Source organism: Saccopteryx leptura, chromosome 13 (assembly GCF_036850995.1).
Source record: "Saccopteryx leptura isolate mSacLep1 chromosome 13, mSacLep1_pri_phased_curated, whole genome shotgun sequence".
In the NCBI taxonomy this organism is placed as follows: domain Eukaryota; kingdom Metazoa; phylum Chordata; class Mammalia; order Chiroptera; family Emballonuridae; genus Saccopteryx; species Saccopteryx leptura.
In genome coordinates, this window is record NC_089515.1 from 27,101,248 (window position 1) to 27,115,957 (window position 14,710).

The window sequence follows — 14,710 nt, forward strand, 5'->3', positions numbered from 1 at the left end:
GTCCAAGTGGTGGAGGGCTGAACAACAACCACGCTCCACCAACTTCCTAACTGTCAGGTGGCCAGAGGGGCCGGCCTGGACGGGACTGGATTCTTGCCTTACCTCCTTTCTCCTGGTGTCTGTCTTCCTTTGACTTTTTTTTTTTTAATCCACTGTGACTGACTTTTTTTAAAAAAACTGTTCCATCAGTCTAGGACAGTAGAGTGCAAATTGTAGTCTATGTAAAACTGGTAAAGTTTGAATAGGCTTCACAGATATTGTACCATTATTTGTAAGATATTAACACCGGGGGAGGCTGGGAAAAGGTGCATGGGACTTCCCTGCACATTTCTTTGTAACCTGCTGCAAATTGGTGACTACCTAAAAATTAAAAGTTACCTGCATATCTAATCTGGAGATTTAGCAAATGGAATTCAGAATAGGCATTTGAAAATTAATTCAAATAGATTATCTAGTAGAGTGCACAAGAACCCTTTGGGGAGTTTATTCAACAAGAAGATCCATGGGGCTGACCAGGCGGTGGCGCAGTGGATAGAGCATCGGACTGGGATGTGGAGGACCCAGGTTCGAGACCCTGAGGTTGTCAGCTTGAGCGTGGGCTCATCTGGTTTGAGCAAGGCTCACCAGCTTGAGCCCAAGGTCACTGGCTCGAGCAAGGGGTCACTTGGTCTGCTGTAGCCCCCTGGTCGAGGCACATATGAGAAATCAATTAATGAACAACTAAAGAGCCACAACGAAGAATTGATGTTTCTCATCTCTCTCCCTTCCTGTCTGTCTGTCCCTATCTGTCCCTTTCTCTGACTCTCTCTGTCTCAGCCACAAAAAAAAAAAAGATTCATGGGCCTTAGCTCCAAAGACTGTTGTAGAGCAGTGGTGGGATTCAAATAATATAAAATCTGGTTCTTTGCCCTAATAACAGTTCTAAATATAAAAGTCGATACGCCAAAAGGTAGTTTATTATTTCATGCATTTAATACTTAAATAAGAACAATAAAAGAGGTACACAAAACTAGATTATGTGGTAAGAGTTTTAAAATAATAATAAAAAAATATTAAATAATATCTGACAAAAAACAATAAAACTGTTATTTAAGATATTTCCAATGACAGCTTGTCATTCCCTGGTTGTTTGGCACTTTTTCTCTTTACATTATATGTTTGTTTACTGAAGTAACAAACGTGAGGGAATTAAAATGAGGTATTTCATCAAAGGTATAATGAGTTTTGTGAAATGAATAAATAAATATTACAACATAGTTCCATCAAATTTTTTCACCTATGGACGGAATGAACATTATTACGGGTGCTTAGAACATGCTGTTGCACAGATGAATGTTAAAAATGAGTAAGGAATATAAATTTGTGATTTCCACATTGGGGGGCTGCCCCAGGCACCCACCTTAGAGAGAACCCTGATTACAAGTGCCATTTCAACAACTGGTTCACTGAACTCAACAAAAAATTAGGTATGGGTTCTGCCGAACCTGTACAAACTGGCTGAATCCCATCCCTGGTGGGGAGGGGGGAGGGGCAATGGAACCTGCACGTCCACGGTCCTGAAAGGGTTGTATAGCACATGGTCCTCAGAGTCCACTGTGAGAAACACTGGTCCAGAGGGAGAATAAGGCGGTGCCAAACAAGCCTCTAATACCTAAGGAATACTTTGAAGTCCCGGGAGACTGACATTATTGCTTCAGTCTTCTAGAAATGGCTGCTCCAACTGCAACCGTGACAAATAGGTGGATGTCTTTTTTTTTTTCTTATCTGGATGGAGCATCTTCTGGTTTGGGTAGCTCTCAAAGCCCTCACTGGTCACTGCCCCGAAGGGCTGGGTTTCTGTACTGAGCACTAAAATCACGGATCTCTTTCTGTCCTCGCAGTTTTTCTTGGTCGTGTAGAATGTTTTCCTGGCAATTGTGTCATGGCTGTTTATGCCCATATTCCTCATACCAGGAATAAAATTGGGGAGGGGAAGACATGTACCTACAAGGATTCTGAGCCTTCATCAAGGGGCCATCAGCCCTCTAGGAAACATTAAAGCCACTCAAGGAAGGCTTTAATGCCATTGCCTTTTTTTTTTTTTTTTTTTTCTGAAGTGAGAAGAAAGGAGGCAGAGAGACAGACTCCCGCATGTGCCCGACCGGGATCCACCTGGCATGCTGACCAGGGGATGATGCTTTGCCTATCTGGGGTGTTGCTCCATTATAACTGGAGCCATTCTAGCACCTGAGGTGGAGGCCATGGAGCCATCCTCAGCGCCTGGGAGAGCTTTGCTCCAATGGAGCCTTGGCTGCAGGAAGGGAAGAGAGAGACAGAGAGGAAGGAGAGGGGGAGGGGCGGAGAAGTAGGTGGGCGCTTCTCCTGTGTGCCCTGGCTAGGAATCGAACCCGGGACTTCCACATGCTGGGCCAATGCTCTACCACTGAACCAACCGGCCAGGGCCTGTCATTGCCATTATTTTACATTCTTAGATCACTTCCACAGTATTGTCATCAATCATGAAATGAGTCTTTAATTCACTTTTTGGTCTATACGCTTTCCTACAAGCTTCTAATGCCATCTGATCATTCTCCCAAGTTAATTTACCAATAGTAAGAATTTGCAAGAGTAGTCAGATCTCTCCCTCTCTCTCTCTCTCCATCATTCATTCTGAACTCTCACAATAATGTATTATTGTTAGTAACTTCTGTTCCCATTCCTGTCTAGACTGGGTAGACAAATCCTCTTGTCCTTGTCTTCAGTGATGCTTTCTGCCACAGCTCCCCTAATATTAGCATTGACCAGTTCTTTCCTCTTCCTTTCCTTGTGTGTCTAATCCTTGCTAGTCTCTTCATTGCTGAGTATCTGTTCAGCTATTTTTAAGTGAAAATTACAGACGCACAAGTAGTTTGTTTTTTTTTTTTCTTTTTCTGAAGCTGGAAACGGGGAGAGACAGCCAGACAGACTCCCGCATGCGCCTGACCGGGATCCACCCGGCACGCCCACCAGGGGGCGATGCTCTGCCCCTCCGGGGCGTCGCTCAGCAGCGACCAGAGCCACTCCAGCGCCTGGGGCAGAGGCCAAGGAGCCATCCCCAGCGCCCGGGCCATCCCCGCTCCAATGGAGCCTTGGCTGCGGGAGGGGAAGAGAGAGACAGAGAGGAAGGAGGGGGGGGGTGGAGAAGCAAGTGGGCGCTCCTCCTATGTGCCCTGGCTGGGAATCGAACCCGGGTCCCCCGCACGCCAGGCCGACGCTCAACCGCTGAGCCAACCGGCCAGGGCCCGCACAAGTAGTTTTGAGGCTATGGATAACCACTAAAGCAGAGCCCTGTGCACTTTCTATCATAGTCCCTTGGCGTCTGCTCTAGGGACCTTCTAACTTTGCCACACAACGTGGCTATAAACTAGTTATAATCGAGCCACTATGCAAAATTTCTTGATCTAGGACACTATAGCTCCTCAAATACCCACAACTTTCAACATTCTGCAGCTTCTCTCAGGGGCTGTACCATCTCCTAAATTGCCTATTCTATAATTTGTGTGATCACCAATGAATTTTTTTTCAGGGAGCTGGATCAACAAATACAAATGCCACAGCTTCGCTTTTAGTTCTTGAAAAATCTCCAAGTTTTTTATTTGTCTTTTTTAAATTTTAATTAATTGGGTATAGGTTTGGGTGTGCAACTCAATAAAACGTCCTTTGCACACTGCATCGTGTACCTATCCCAATATTATTTAAAATACCAAGATCTGGAAACAGCCCAAGTGCCCATCAGTAGATGAGTGGATAAAAAAAGCTGTCTTTTTTTTTACCTAATGTTTATTATTTACCCACTCACTCTAATTTTCAATGCTTCTCTTTATTTGATACCATTTAAAGATACTTTTAATCATTACTTATTACTATTTTACCACCTTAGGAAGTTCCCATTCTCTGTCAGTCATATCTAATGGTGGACAGGGGGGGGGGTTAAGCCACTATCCAATGTTTTCACTATTTCCCTCTATTTGGGGGTGGTTCTCCAAACTAGCACAGCCCATGAGGTGGCCTGCAGCACATCACATGGTATGGTCAGCAGTTTGGCCACCATGATGAGAACATATGCCTGATTCTGTATAGCCTATGACAGAGATGAACACTGGGCCAGGAGTGCCAAGCACCAGGCTACCTCCAGACTTCCTTCTCCCTTTGCATAACCAGGGCCTTGTTTCTAGGCCACGAGTGTGTGCAGACTGCCTCTCCCCTCAGTGTGGGAGTTCCTTCCCAGGAAATCCCAAGTGTCAGGCAGCAAACTTCCTGCAGGCCAGCCTCACTGGTTGCCATGAGTGCCTGGGTGGGTTGAATCCCAGTGCGGATGCAGCTTACATTTCAGTTAGGATTCCCCTTAACCCTTCCCCACATGTCTTTTTACAAGGCAAAGATTCTGCACGTGTCCAGAATTTGGTGTTTTTCTCTTGATGCCCAAGACTTCTATCTCAATGCCTTCTGACACACACCCCCCTTGTGTTCTCCCTCTCTCCACTTTCCTCAAAAGTCTTTGAGCCCTGGCCGGTTGGCTCAGCGGTAGAGCATCAACCTGGCGTATGGGGGGGGGGGGCGGGTTCGATTCCCGGCCAGGGCACATAGGAAAAGCGCCCATTTGCTTCTCCACCCCTCCCCCTCCTCTCTGTCTCTCTCTTCCCCTCCCGCAGCCAAGGCTCCATTGGAGCAAAGATGGCCCGGGCACTGGGGATGGCTCCTTGGCCTCTGCCCCAGGTGCTAGCGTGGCTCTGGTTGCGGCAGAGCGACCCCTCAGAGGGGCAGAGCATCCCCCCCTGGTGGGCAGATCATCGCCCCTGGTGGGCGTGCCGGGTGGATCCCGGTCGGGCGCATGCGGGAGTCTGTCTGACTGTCTCTCCCCGTTTCCAGCTTCAGAAAAAAAAAAAAAAAAGTCTTTGAATAACAGGTTTGCCTTCCCTCTACCCTTTAATCTCATTTCATGAGGTCCATAAAAAACCTCTGGGTCACGAAGCTCTCACTGGCCTACTTCTGGAGGGCCCGTGTGATTTTTCTAATTGGGGGTGATGGCCCAGGGAGAGCAGAAGGGGCAGTGAGTTAACGTAGATGCACATCTTTCTCTGGAGATTTGGTACAGAGAGAGAGAACAGGAGACAGGGGAGAGGTCACGGGGAGGGACCAGAGTTCGGGGCTGCCAGGAGCTGTAGCTAGAGGTGTCCCAGTGATGCAACCTCTTCTTACAATGAATGTCTGACAGCCTGCTTTTCACCTCATGAACTCACAAGAGGCCTCAGGCCCGGACAGCCCCAAAGCAGCCCTTTCTGAGAATGTTGCCTGGTGATCCTATCTGCTGTAACATACACCCCACATAACACACATGCACCGCAGCACACACACAACTGCAGGGAAGGCAGGCCTTACTAGTAATCATTGTGAAATCATATCCTATGGGTCCAGAATTTTTTATTACCCTCTCTGACAATACCAAGGATTGGTACTAAGCTAGGTACAATTCACTGTACAATTAGATAGAGTTCAGTTTTAAAATGCAAGTGCTTTTCAAGGGTGCACTGCATGACTAATTCTTACCCATTGTAAAGTACAAGTAATTGAAATTGGGCTTTTTCCTGTTTAGCTAGGGGAAGGATTAGGAAGTAGAAATCATGAGATATCTGAAGTCTTATAGAGAAGAGAAGTACTCAAAATTTCAAAGATAAATTTCCTCCTACTTAACCGTTTGTTAAGAAGGAACAGAGATGATAACAGAGGGAGACTGTTCAGTAGAGAGATGGAACAGAAACCCGATTGTGGTGGATGACCAGTTATGGAATGAAAGCCGCTAGTGTAGCCTCATTGGAGGAGTCTGGCGGCATTGAAAGAAAAGAGAGAAATGCAGTGACGATTGGGGCCAAGTGAAAATTGTTTCAAGATGAGTATAAAGGAAGAAGTTAAGGACTACACAGGTTTTGGTCATACCTCATAGCTATTTCACTGACTTAGACTCCATCTCTTTCTTCAAAGAGAATTCAGCCCTATAAAGAATTCTCAAGCCTGACCAGGCAGTGGTTCAGTGGATACAGAGGACCCAGGTTCAAAACTCCAAAGTCGCTGTCTTGAGCCTGGGCTCAGCCGGCTTGAGCACAGGGTTGCTGGCTTGAGGGTGGGATCGTAGACATGACCTCATGGTTGCTGGCTTGAGCCCAAAGGTCACTGGCCTGAGCAAGGGGTCACTAGCTCTGCTGTAGCCCCCCGTCAAGGCACATATGAAAAAGCAATCAATGAACAACTGAGGTGCCACAACAAAGAATTGATGCTTCTCATCTCTCTCCCTTCCTGTCTATCTGCCCCTGTCTCTGTCTCTCTCTCTCTGTCTCTGTCACACACACAAAAAAATCTCAAAAACATTTTTTATAAATGTGAATTTTCTATAGTATAAGGTAGTGCCCTAGAATATATTTTGAAACGTCTTATAACCCAGTTGACTAAGAAAAATTAAACAGATGTGTCAGTTTGGGTAGTTATCCTTTATTAAAATATATATTAAAATCCTACATGATCTCAGATCCAGTCCTTAGCAATGAATCACTGGCAAAGACCATATAACAGCGCTCTGGACAAGTGTGTGTCATGGGTCCCTGCGAAACAATCATGGGCCAATTCTTCCCCAAGCAAATCACAAATTCTCAAGGATTACTCTTTTCCCCTGAAAGTGAAAAGTCATTTGTACTCCAGGATATTTTGTAGAGATATAGGCTGTCTTTCTTGTCCTCACCTCCTTTTTTCTTTTTTTTGTATTGGAGCAAACTCTGCTGAGAAACACAGAGCTATAGAAAGGTCCTTTAGCATTTAGCATTTAAATGAGGACTCGAACTGGGAATAAGCTGCCTCATTCTCTGTTCCGTGGTCTCTAAGTGAGAGCCGCTAAGGAACAGCTCAAGCCACTGTTTCCAGCAAGCCTGGGATTGCGGGACCCTCATCCAGGAGCATTACGGAAGCAGAGCATTCTGTTTTGTTTTCTGATGTTGCTACCTTAGTCCTTGTAGTACAGATTTTAGAAAATATTCACGTTCTCAATGGCATTGATGGATGCAATACCAGCTTATGTCAAGATCAAGAAGGTAGGTGTACATGATAACGCTGAGAATTGTCCTATAAAACAACGAGGTGAACAGTTCAAGGTAGGTCAGGCTTTGCCACGTTGGTACTGTTTTCACTACTTAATGGAAGTAAATCCAATGGATGCTAAAGTGTCCTCTCCTCAATCTGATCAACTATCAGTTTCTGTTACTTTTACTAACCAGCCACAGCTCAAACAGAAGTAAATTCAAATATGGATTTGAATGAATTATCTTTTTACTGATTTGTATTTTTTATTTTCCTCTCCAAGGGCGGTCATATCTGTATGATATTCCTAACGAGTCACCCTAATTACTGGCACTAGGTCTTTTGGACATGGGGTAAAGGGTTCCTTTTTCTGTCCTTCTTATTTTGATCCATGGAAGTATTTGGAAGACTTTGACTAAGAGAATACATGCAATTAAAAATTATACAGCCTGAGCAGGCGGAGGCGCAGTGGATAGAGCGTTGGACTGGGATGCAGAGGACCCAGGTTCGAGACCCCAAGGTCGCCAGCTTGAGCACGGGCTCATCTGGTTTGAGCAAAGCTCACCAGCTTGGACCCAAGGTTGCTGGCTTGATCAAAGGGTTACTCAGTCTGCTGTAGCCCCATGGTCCGGGCACATATGAGAAAGCAATCAATGAATAACTAAGGTGTTGCAATGAAAAACTAATGATTGATGCTTCTCATCTCTCTCTGTTCCTTCTGTCTGTCCCTGTCTATCCCTCTCTCTGACTCTCTCTGTCTCTGTTAAAAAAAAAAAAGATACAGAAAGTATACATGAAGCAAGTTTACACAGGGGTTGATAACTGTGGAAGCTGAGTTATGGGGGTTTATTATATATGTTGTTCAATGTTTGCAAGGGGAAAAAATGAAATTTTTCATAATATAAAATGACACAGAACATTCCTGAGGCATTAATCTATGCAATATGGGCTCCACCAAACACCTTGGATTAACATGAAGAAATGCCAGACAGGATAATATGGCCAATCTCCTGGTTTGCTATTTATTACCCTGGATTTTGGTATACAATGGAACGTTCAAAGTCTGACATGGTGAACCCGAAGAGTAAAGGAAAGGGACTGAGATTTTTGGTAGTGAAAGACAATTACAGGGTTTTGGTTTAAAATATTTATTAAAAAATTCAGTCATTGTCGATATCTAGTTGCATATTATGGGACAATTAGAGAATTGCAGTTTTGAATGAAGGGGAAGTTTTTCCTCATGCAGGATGGTTTAAGCTTGGCCTGGAAAACACAAGCATTTCATCTGTGCAGCTGCACAGAACTACTGAACGCTTGGTCTACTTACGGGGTCTACTGAGACTACTGGAACATAGCCTCGTCTGTGCTGGGACTGGAGCATGCTGACATTGGGACAACAACCTAGTAAGCAAAGTGAATTTGGACTGGTTAGATAATGGAGAATTTAAATGATCCCTTTATGATGTGATTTCTCTTGGCCTGGAGGAAAATCTGACCTAAGAAGCATGTAGAGAAATGATATGATCAATAAGAAGGGCCTATAATAAAGATGGAGAAAAACAAGCCATAAAAGTTTGGTTTATAATGAGAGTAGAGGGTTTGTCCAGAGCGGATAATAGGTTCTTTCAAGAAGCCCTTAGCACAGGGGTTGGGAACCTTTTTGGCTGAGAAAGCCATGAACGCCGCATATTTTAAAACGTAATTCCATGAGAGCCATACAACGACCCGTGTACATTAGGCATTATCCAATAAAAATTTGGTGTTGTCCTGGAGGACAGCCGTGATTGGCTCCAGCCACTCGCCTGGAGCCAATGAGCGGTGGGAAATGAATGGATTGTAATACATGAGAATGTTTTATATTTTTAACATTATCATTTTTTTTATTAAAGATTTGTCTGCGAGCCAGATGCAGCCTTCAAAAGAGCCACATCTGGCTCGCGAGCCATAGGTTCCCGACCCCTGCCTTAGCATGTAGGTATATTTCAAATGGGAGGCAATGAGGAATGTTATTTATGTGGATCAAGCTCGGAATTTCTCCAACTGTTAACCCAGCCTGATCTTTTACCTAGGAAGGAAAATCTGCTTTCTGACAAAATGAGGGTTTATCCTAAGTAAAATTAAATTGACCACTCTTTCTATGCCCTCTGAGTTCTCCTCTACTTCTGATGGAAATAGAAAGAGTAAATGGAGCCTGGGGGAGGCGGGGGGAGGGATTTTATTAACAGTTCCAAGAGAAACTAGCACTGCCCAGTATAGAGCAGCAATAAACCAATTGTCCCAGCTGGTAAAAGGAAAAAAAGTAAACTCTGTCCATGGACAAGAGTTTCATTAAAACTCTTTTTACTGTCTGACCAGGCGGTGGCGCAGTGAATAGAGCATCGGACTGGGATGCGGAAGGACCCAGATTTGAGGCCCCACAGATGCCAGCTTGAGCGCGGGCTCATCTGGTTTGAGCAAAAAGCTCACCAGCTTGGACCTAAGGTCGCTGGCTCGGGCAAAGGATTACTCGGTCTGCTGAAGGCCCGCGGTCAAGGCACATATGAGAAAGCAATCAAGAAAGAAATAAGGTGTTGCAACGAAAAACTGATAATTGATGCTTCTCATCTCTCTTTGTTCCTGTCTATTCCTATCTATCCCTCTCTCTGACTCTCTCTCTGTCCCTGTAAAAATAAATAAATAAATAAAACTCTTTTTCCTCTGGTCCTTTGTCTATAGAAAGGTAGATGGGAGATATAGATAGATAGATAGATAGATATAGATATAGAAAAAATTTTTTTGACCAGGGAAGCTATTAGGAATGTGAATCTTTTATTGGTATATTATTTTGCAGATTCCAAAGCAATTTCTCATACCTGACTTTATTTCCCTAACTTCAGAGATCCCCAGCCTCTGTGAGGATGACAATTCCTATCGAGTGTGACAAAGCTCAGTGGATTCTCACTTGATTGCCCTTGTTCTTTTTATATCTGTTAATGGGGAAAACTCAACCAAAACTTAATAGGACAACCAATTACCACAAACTCAATGATTTTTAAATGAGTGTGTGTTTTACTGGTCATAATATACATCTGATGGAGGGAGACGACTTGGGACGGTGAACACACAATACAATACACAGATGATGTGTTGTAGAGTTGTGCACCTGAAACCTGTGTAATTATATTAATCAGTGTCACCCGAATAAAGTCAATGAAAAAATTTAAATATATAAGCATTTGATAAGTTTTGTACATAAATGCAGAGAATAATAATTTTAGTTATTGATGATGCTTGATGAGACTATGGATTCAAAAACACCCCCCCCCCCCAATAACAGAAGCTTTTTCTAATCAAGGGTTTTACATGTCATTATCAGATGAGATTTCAAGAGCTGTTTTGACAGATTACTCTAAAAACATAAATGTAGAGAACCAAAGAATGATTTATTTTTAAAAACTGCTTTAAAACACACAGATTTCAGATAAATTCTTGCTCTATTACAGAAAAGAGCAAGAATTTTAAAGAGAAAGATGTTTAAATCCTTTGGAAAAGAATGAAGGTAATGACCTCTGTTAAAGATTACAAGCAGAGCCATAGTTAACTTATGAGTCCCTTGCATCTTTCTGATTCGGTGATTGAGTTGAGCAATGAGTGAGTGAGAGAGAGAGAGAGAGAGAGAGAGAGAAGGACAGAACTGGGTAAAACCCAGTATCATTATGAGACATCATTATGGAGTCAAGTGAAGGCAACAGTTAAGGAAAAACATGTTCTAGGTCCATTCATTCTAGATGAGTAAATATATTGGAAGTAGAAAGTCACATTGATTCATCTCTAGCCACCATTATAACCATCACCATTTGCTTGGTTGTATCATGGTTCTTTCTTTCTTTCTTTCTTTCTTTCTTTCTTTCTTTCTTTCTTTCTTTCTTTCTTTCTTTCTTTCTTTCTTTCTTCTCTTTCTCTCTCTCTCTCTTTCTTTCCCTCCCTCTCTCCCTCCCTCCCTCCATCCCTTCCTTCCTTCCTTCTTTTTTTTTTTTTTCTGGAGTCATTAAAATTAAGAAAAACAAATTCACAGTAAAGATTTTTCTCCAGTTACTTAAAGATAATTCTTTCAGAAGGGCCCTAAACTGTGGAGAATGCTTTTTTCCCAATTATTTTGCACTGAGATAACTAGTTAAACTGCATATTGTAGTCACATGTAATTTTTATCATCTCCTTTCCAAGCTCAGGAATTTCTGTTGATGGATTCTTTTAGGCAGTAATTTCAGGCAAGCCTACAATTGAACAGCCAAGCAGAAATTGTGGTTCTCTATTTGTTAAACGCTTTTGAGGTCTTCACATAAAAGGTTGATAATGAAGTACTAAGAGAAACATCTGAAAGACTGTGATTGGCCAGATTTCTCTGCATGGCACAAAGGAAAAGATGACCTTATGCAAAACCCTGGTAGTTCCATTATAAGAATAATCAAGATTTGATGGTAAATTTAAAAATCACATTTCAAATGCTACCAAAACCAGACTCTTGGCAAAGTATAAATATTTAATTCAAATTGGGGCTTATGGGGAAAATGCGATTAAAATCTAATTGCATTATACAGATTTGTACATTTTTCTCCTCCAAGTCAGGCAAAGCAAGGAGGTTCTTAAACCCTGTTTTTAAATTAGAACTTTCTTTCACATCTCTTTTTTCTTCTTTCTTTTTGAATCCAGACACTTGAATTTGGACAGACAAGCAACCCAGCCACCTTTCAGTGTGGCTGTGTCAGTATCGGAATGAAATGAACATGACCCCCTCCAGCAGGGAAGGAACACACAGTAAAGGTATTTTTTATAGAACAATTCTTCACACTGCCCTGGTGACTGGGGGAAGGAATCTCGTGTTTCTCTTTTGCTGATACTGAATCAGCTGAAGAATACCATGAACATCAGTGGAAACGCTCTGAAATAGTCTCCTGTCCCTTTTGTCTTTTTGTTCTCATGAGGGAGAGAGAAGAGAGGGTTTTTTTTAAATGAAGTATTTAATTAAAACACCAATTAAAAATTAACCAGTTATTTGGTGGTTTGATTTATAATCAGAAATTTTGCAAATTATGCCATTAACTGGCAAATCATTGTATTAATTTGGCAGTTTATATCAACTCTCTAATAAAGATGGCTATACTCGTTTATGATAAGAATACACTGTCAATTAGCACAGGATGCTGATTTCAGCAAAGAAATTCCTATTCTTGCTTCCTCAACAGTTTATGGAGCAATTGGATTCGTATCTTGGTTAAATAGATGGTCAAAATGAGAACTAATAATGAGAGAGACTGAGCTTACATCTTAATTGAGGAGAAACTCCAAACACCCGAGCAACATGCCTTTCCCAGGTCTTGCCCCTGTATATTATTGAATACTTGCTTATTAACTTCTCCATGTAAAGATAGTTTAGATGGTTTCCCAGAGCTCAGTGCGAATGATGATTATACCATCTATCATTTGTGCAATTGTTTATAGTTTACAGAGCACTTTCACACACATTATTTTACCTTCTGAGCAATTTAGAAATATTTGTAAACTGAATAAATTAAACAGTTTTGTAGGAAAGTTTAAATTTCTAAAATATTTTATTTCAAATGTTTGTTAACCGAGTAACTCACGTTAATGTTTAACCTCTAAGAAGTGATATTATAAGCTGTTACTTAGAATATTCTGAAAACATTAAAGTCAGACAGTGCAAAATAAGATCCCACTGAATTTTTGTCTTCACCTCAAAGATCAGATTCAACACACAGTAGAACCTGCTTTGAACCACCTTCCTCTTCTCTGCAATGCCAAAATCAGGATTTGATAGAAAGGGCTACTGTCTTTCCTCAAAACCACTTAGAATATTTATGATATAGCAATTTGGAAAAATAGGAGCCCCATATTTTAATTCTTTTATTAGTCAGGGCCTAAAGATTTACTGAAATCAGCCATAAATTTGGAAGAGCCCTACTGCCTTGAACACCTTTTCCTAGGAGAGATCCCAAAGCATCCTACATTCCTAGAAATGAAAATGACCTCTCTCCCATATATTTCAGGCATTTACCTAATTCCAAGGTCCAGATTACTTACCAGGTATGGCTGAGTTGGAGGATACAGGTGAAAAGAATGATGCACACAGAAGGCTCCATAAGTAACATAATCCTCTGGAGTGACAGAGATAGAAAATTCTAAAATCTTGGGAGACAGAGAGGTGAGATGGGGAAGTATTCTCTTCGTGGTAGTGGGATGGAATTCTTCTCGAACCCCAACTTCCTTGGTGTGTAAGCGATCCCAAACAGAGCTAAGGGGAGGTGAAATGGAGCTGCCAAACTTCCAAAGAAGAGATTATCTACTTAATTAAAGTTTTTTTTCCCCTCTAAGTCCTTCAGCCAATCAGGACTCAAGTGCCAGAGAAAGATTGAGTCGATCAAAAGAACACTCCAGGATCCTCTCAGACAAATGCAGAAGAAGGGACGAGGAAAAGGGGACAAAGAGAGGAACACGGAGAAAAAGGACAAAGAAAGAGGGGTGGGGGAGGAAAAGAGACATAGCAAATCCCCTCCACATAATCACTGCGTGGAGTCTCTCTCCTCCCTCTTGCCAATGCCCTCCCACCCCACCACAACCTCCCCCACCATGCACACTCACACACAGACTCGGATGCAGAGAGGAGAGCCTGGTCCCCAAGGGGATTTACAAGGGACTGTGCTTTCCCTGTTGTCCTTTGGAGGGCTGTGAAACTAAATTTGCATTTAGGATAGCTCTCTTCAGAGAAAAATATACCATATATTAGATGAACCTCAGCACTCTGATTTGAGAATGTGGGAATAGGACCCAACTGTCTCTGGTATTCTTCCTCTAAGTTAGAAAGAAGCTTCGGAAACTTTCAGGAGCCTGATGGTTTCTTCCTTTCAGCTTTACCATCAGAACCTTACTTGTTGAACACCTATTACATTCTCAACCCTCCCCTAAGCATTGTGGACATTTTTAAAACCCAAAACATGATTTCTGCCCAAAAGACATTTATAACCTAGTAAGGTGATAATATAAGGATTCAATTTAATAAGGTGTTAAATTGCTACAAACTGACTATAAATCACATAGGTCGATTTGGGGAAGGTTTTCTGAAGAAGATAGAATTTGAACTTCAAAGAAGGATGAGATTTCAATAGACAGCCAAATTCCTATGACCCTAAAACTAGGGTGGTGATGCCAGTAGGGCGCCCAAGCCTCCTGCTCACACATCTCTGAGTTGCTGTCCCTTCTGTCCCAGTAGAAAGCAAGGGTCACCTCAGGCACGGTGCAGGGGTCCTCAAAGGGCCCCTGACTTACTCCCACATGGCCACATCTTCCACTTGAGCAGCCACCTTTCCTCGGGGCTTCCTGGACACAATGGCCTGCCTGTATTCTTCATTTTGTTCTTATTTCTCTTGCTTCAGAACCCCTCTGACCAGATCTACACTGAAACTAAACTGGAGAAAAAGGATTTATTAGATTAACTCATTATCTAGATTATTTATTAATCTAGATTTAGGGATTGTCACCTGCATATTTTGACCAAGTAACTTTGTTACCCACTTGGAATTTTCTAGCTTGGAGCTTTATTTGGGATTCTTTATTGTGAGATGATCTTGGGCAGTTT

At 42.3% G+C, this 14,710-nt stretch overlaps 1 protein-coding gene across 1 annotated transcript in view; it reads right to left on the minus strand.

Annotated features, from left to right (window-relative positions):
* Positions 1-13,226, minus strand: part of WNT8B (Wnt family member 8B) — a 29,818-nt gene extending 16,592 nt beyond the window's left edge. The window contains exon 1 of the mRNA XM_066355433.1: positions 13,159-13,226. Coding sequence (XP_066211530.1) covers positions 13,159-13,226 — 68 coding nt within the window. The remainder of the gene's footprint in view (positions 1-13,158) is intronic.
* Between the last annotated feature and the right edge of the window lie 1,484 nt (positions 13,227-14,710).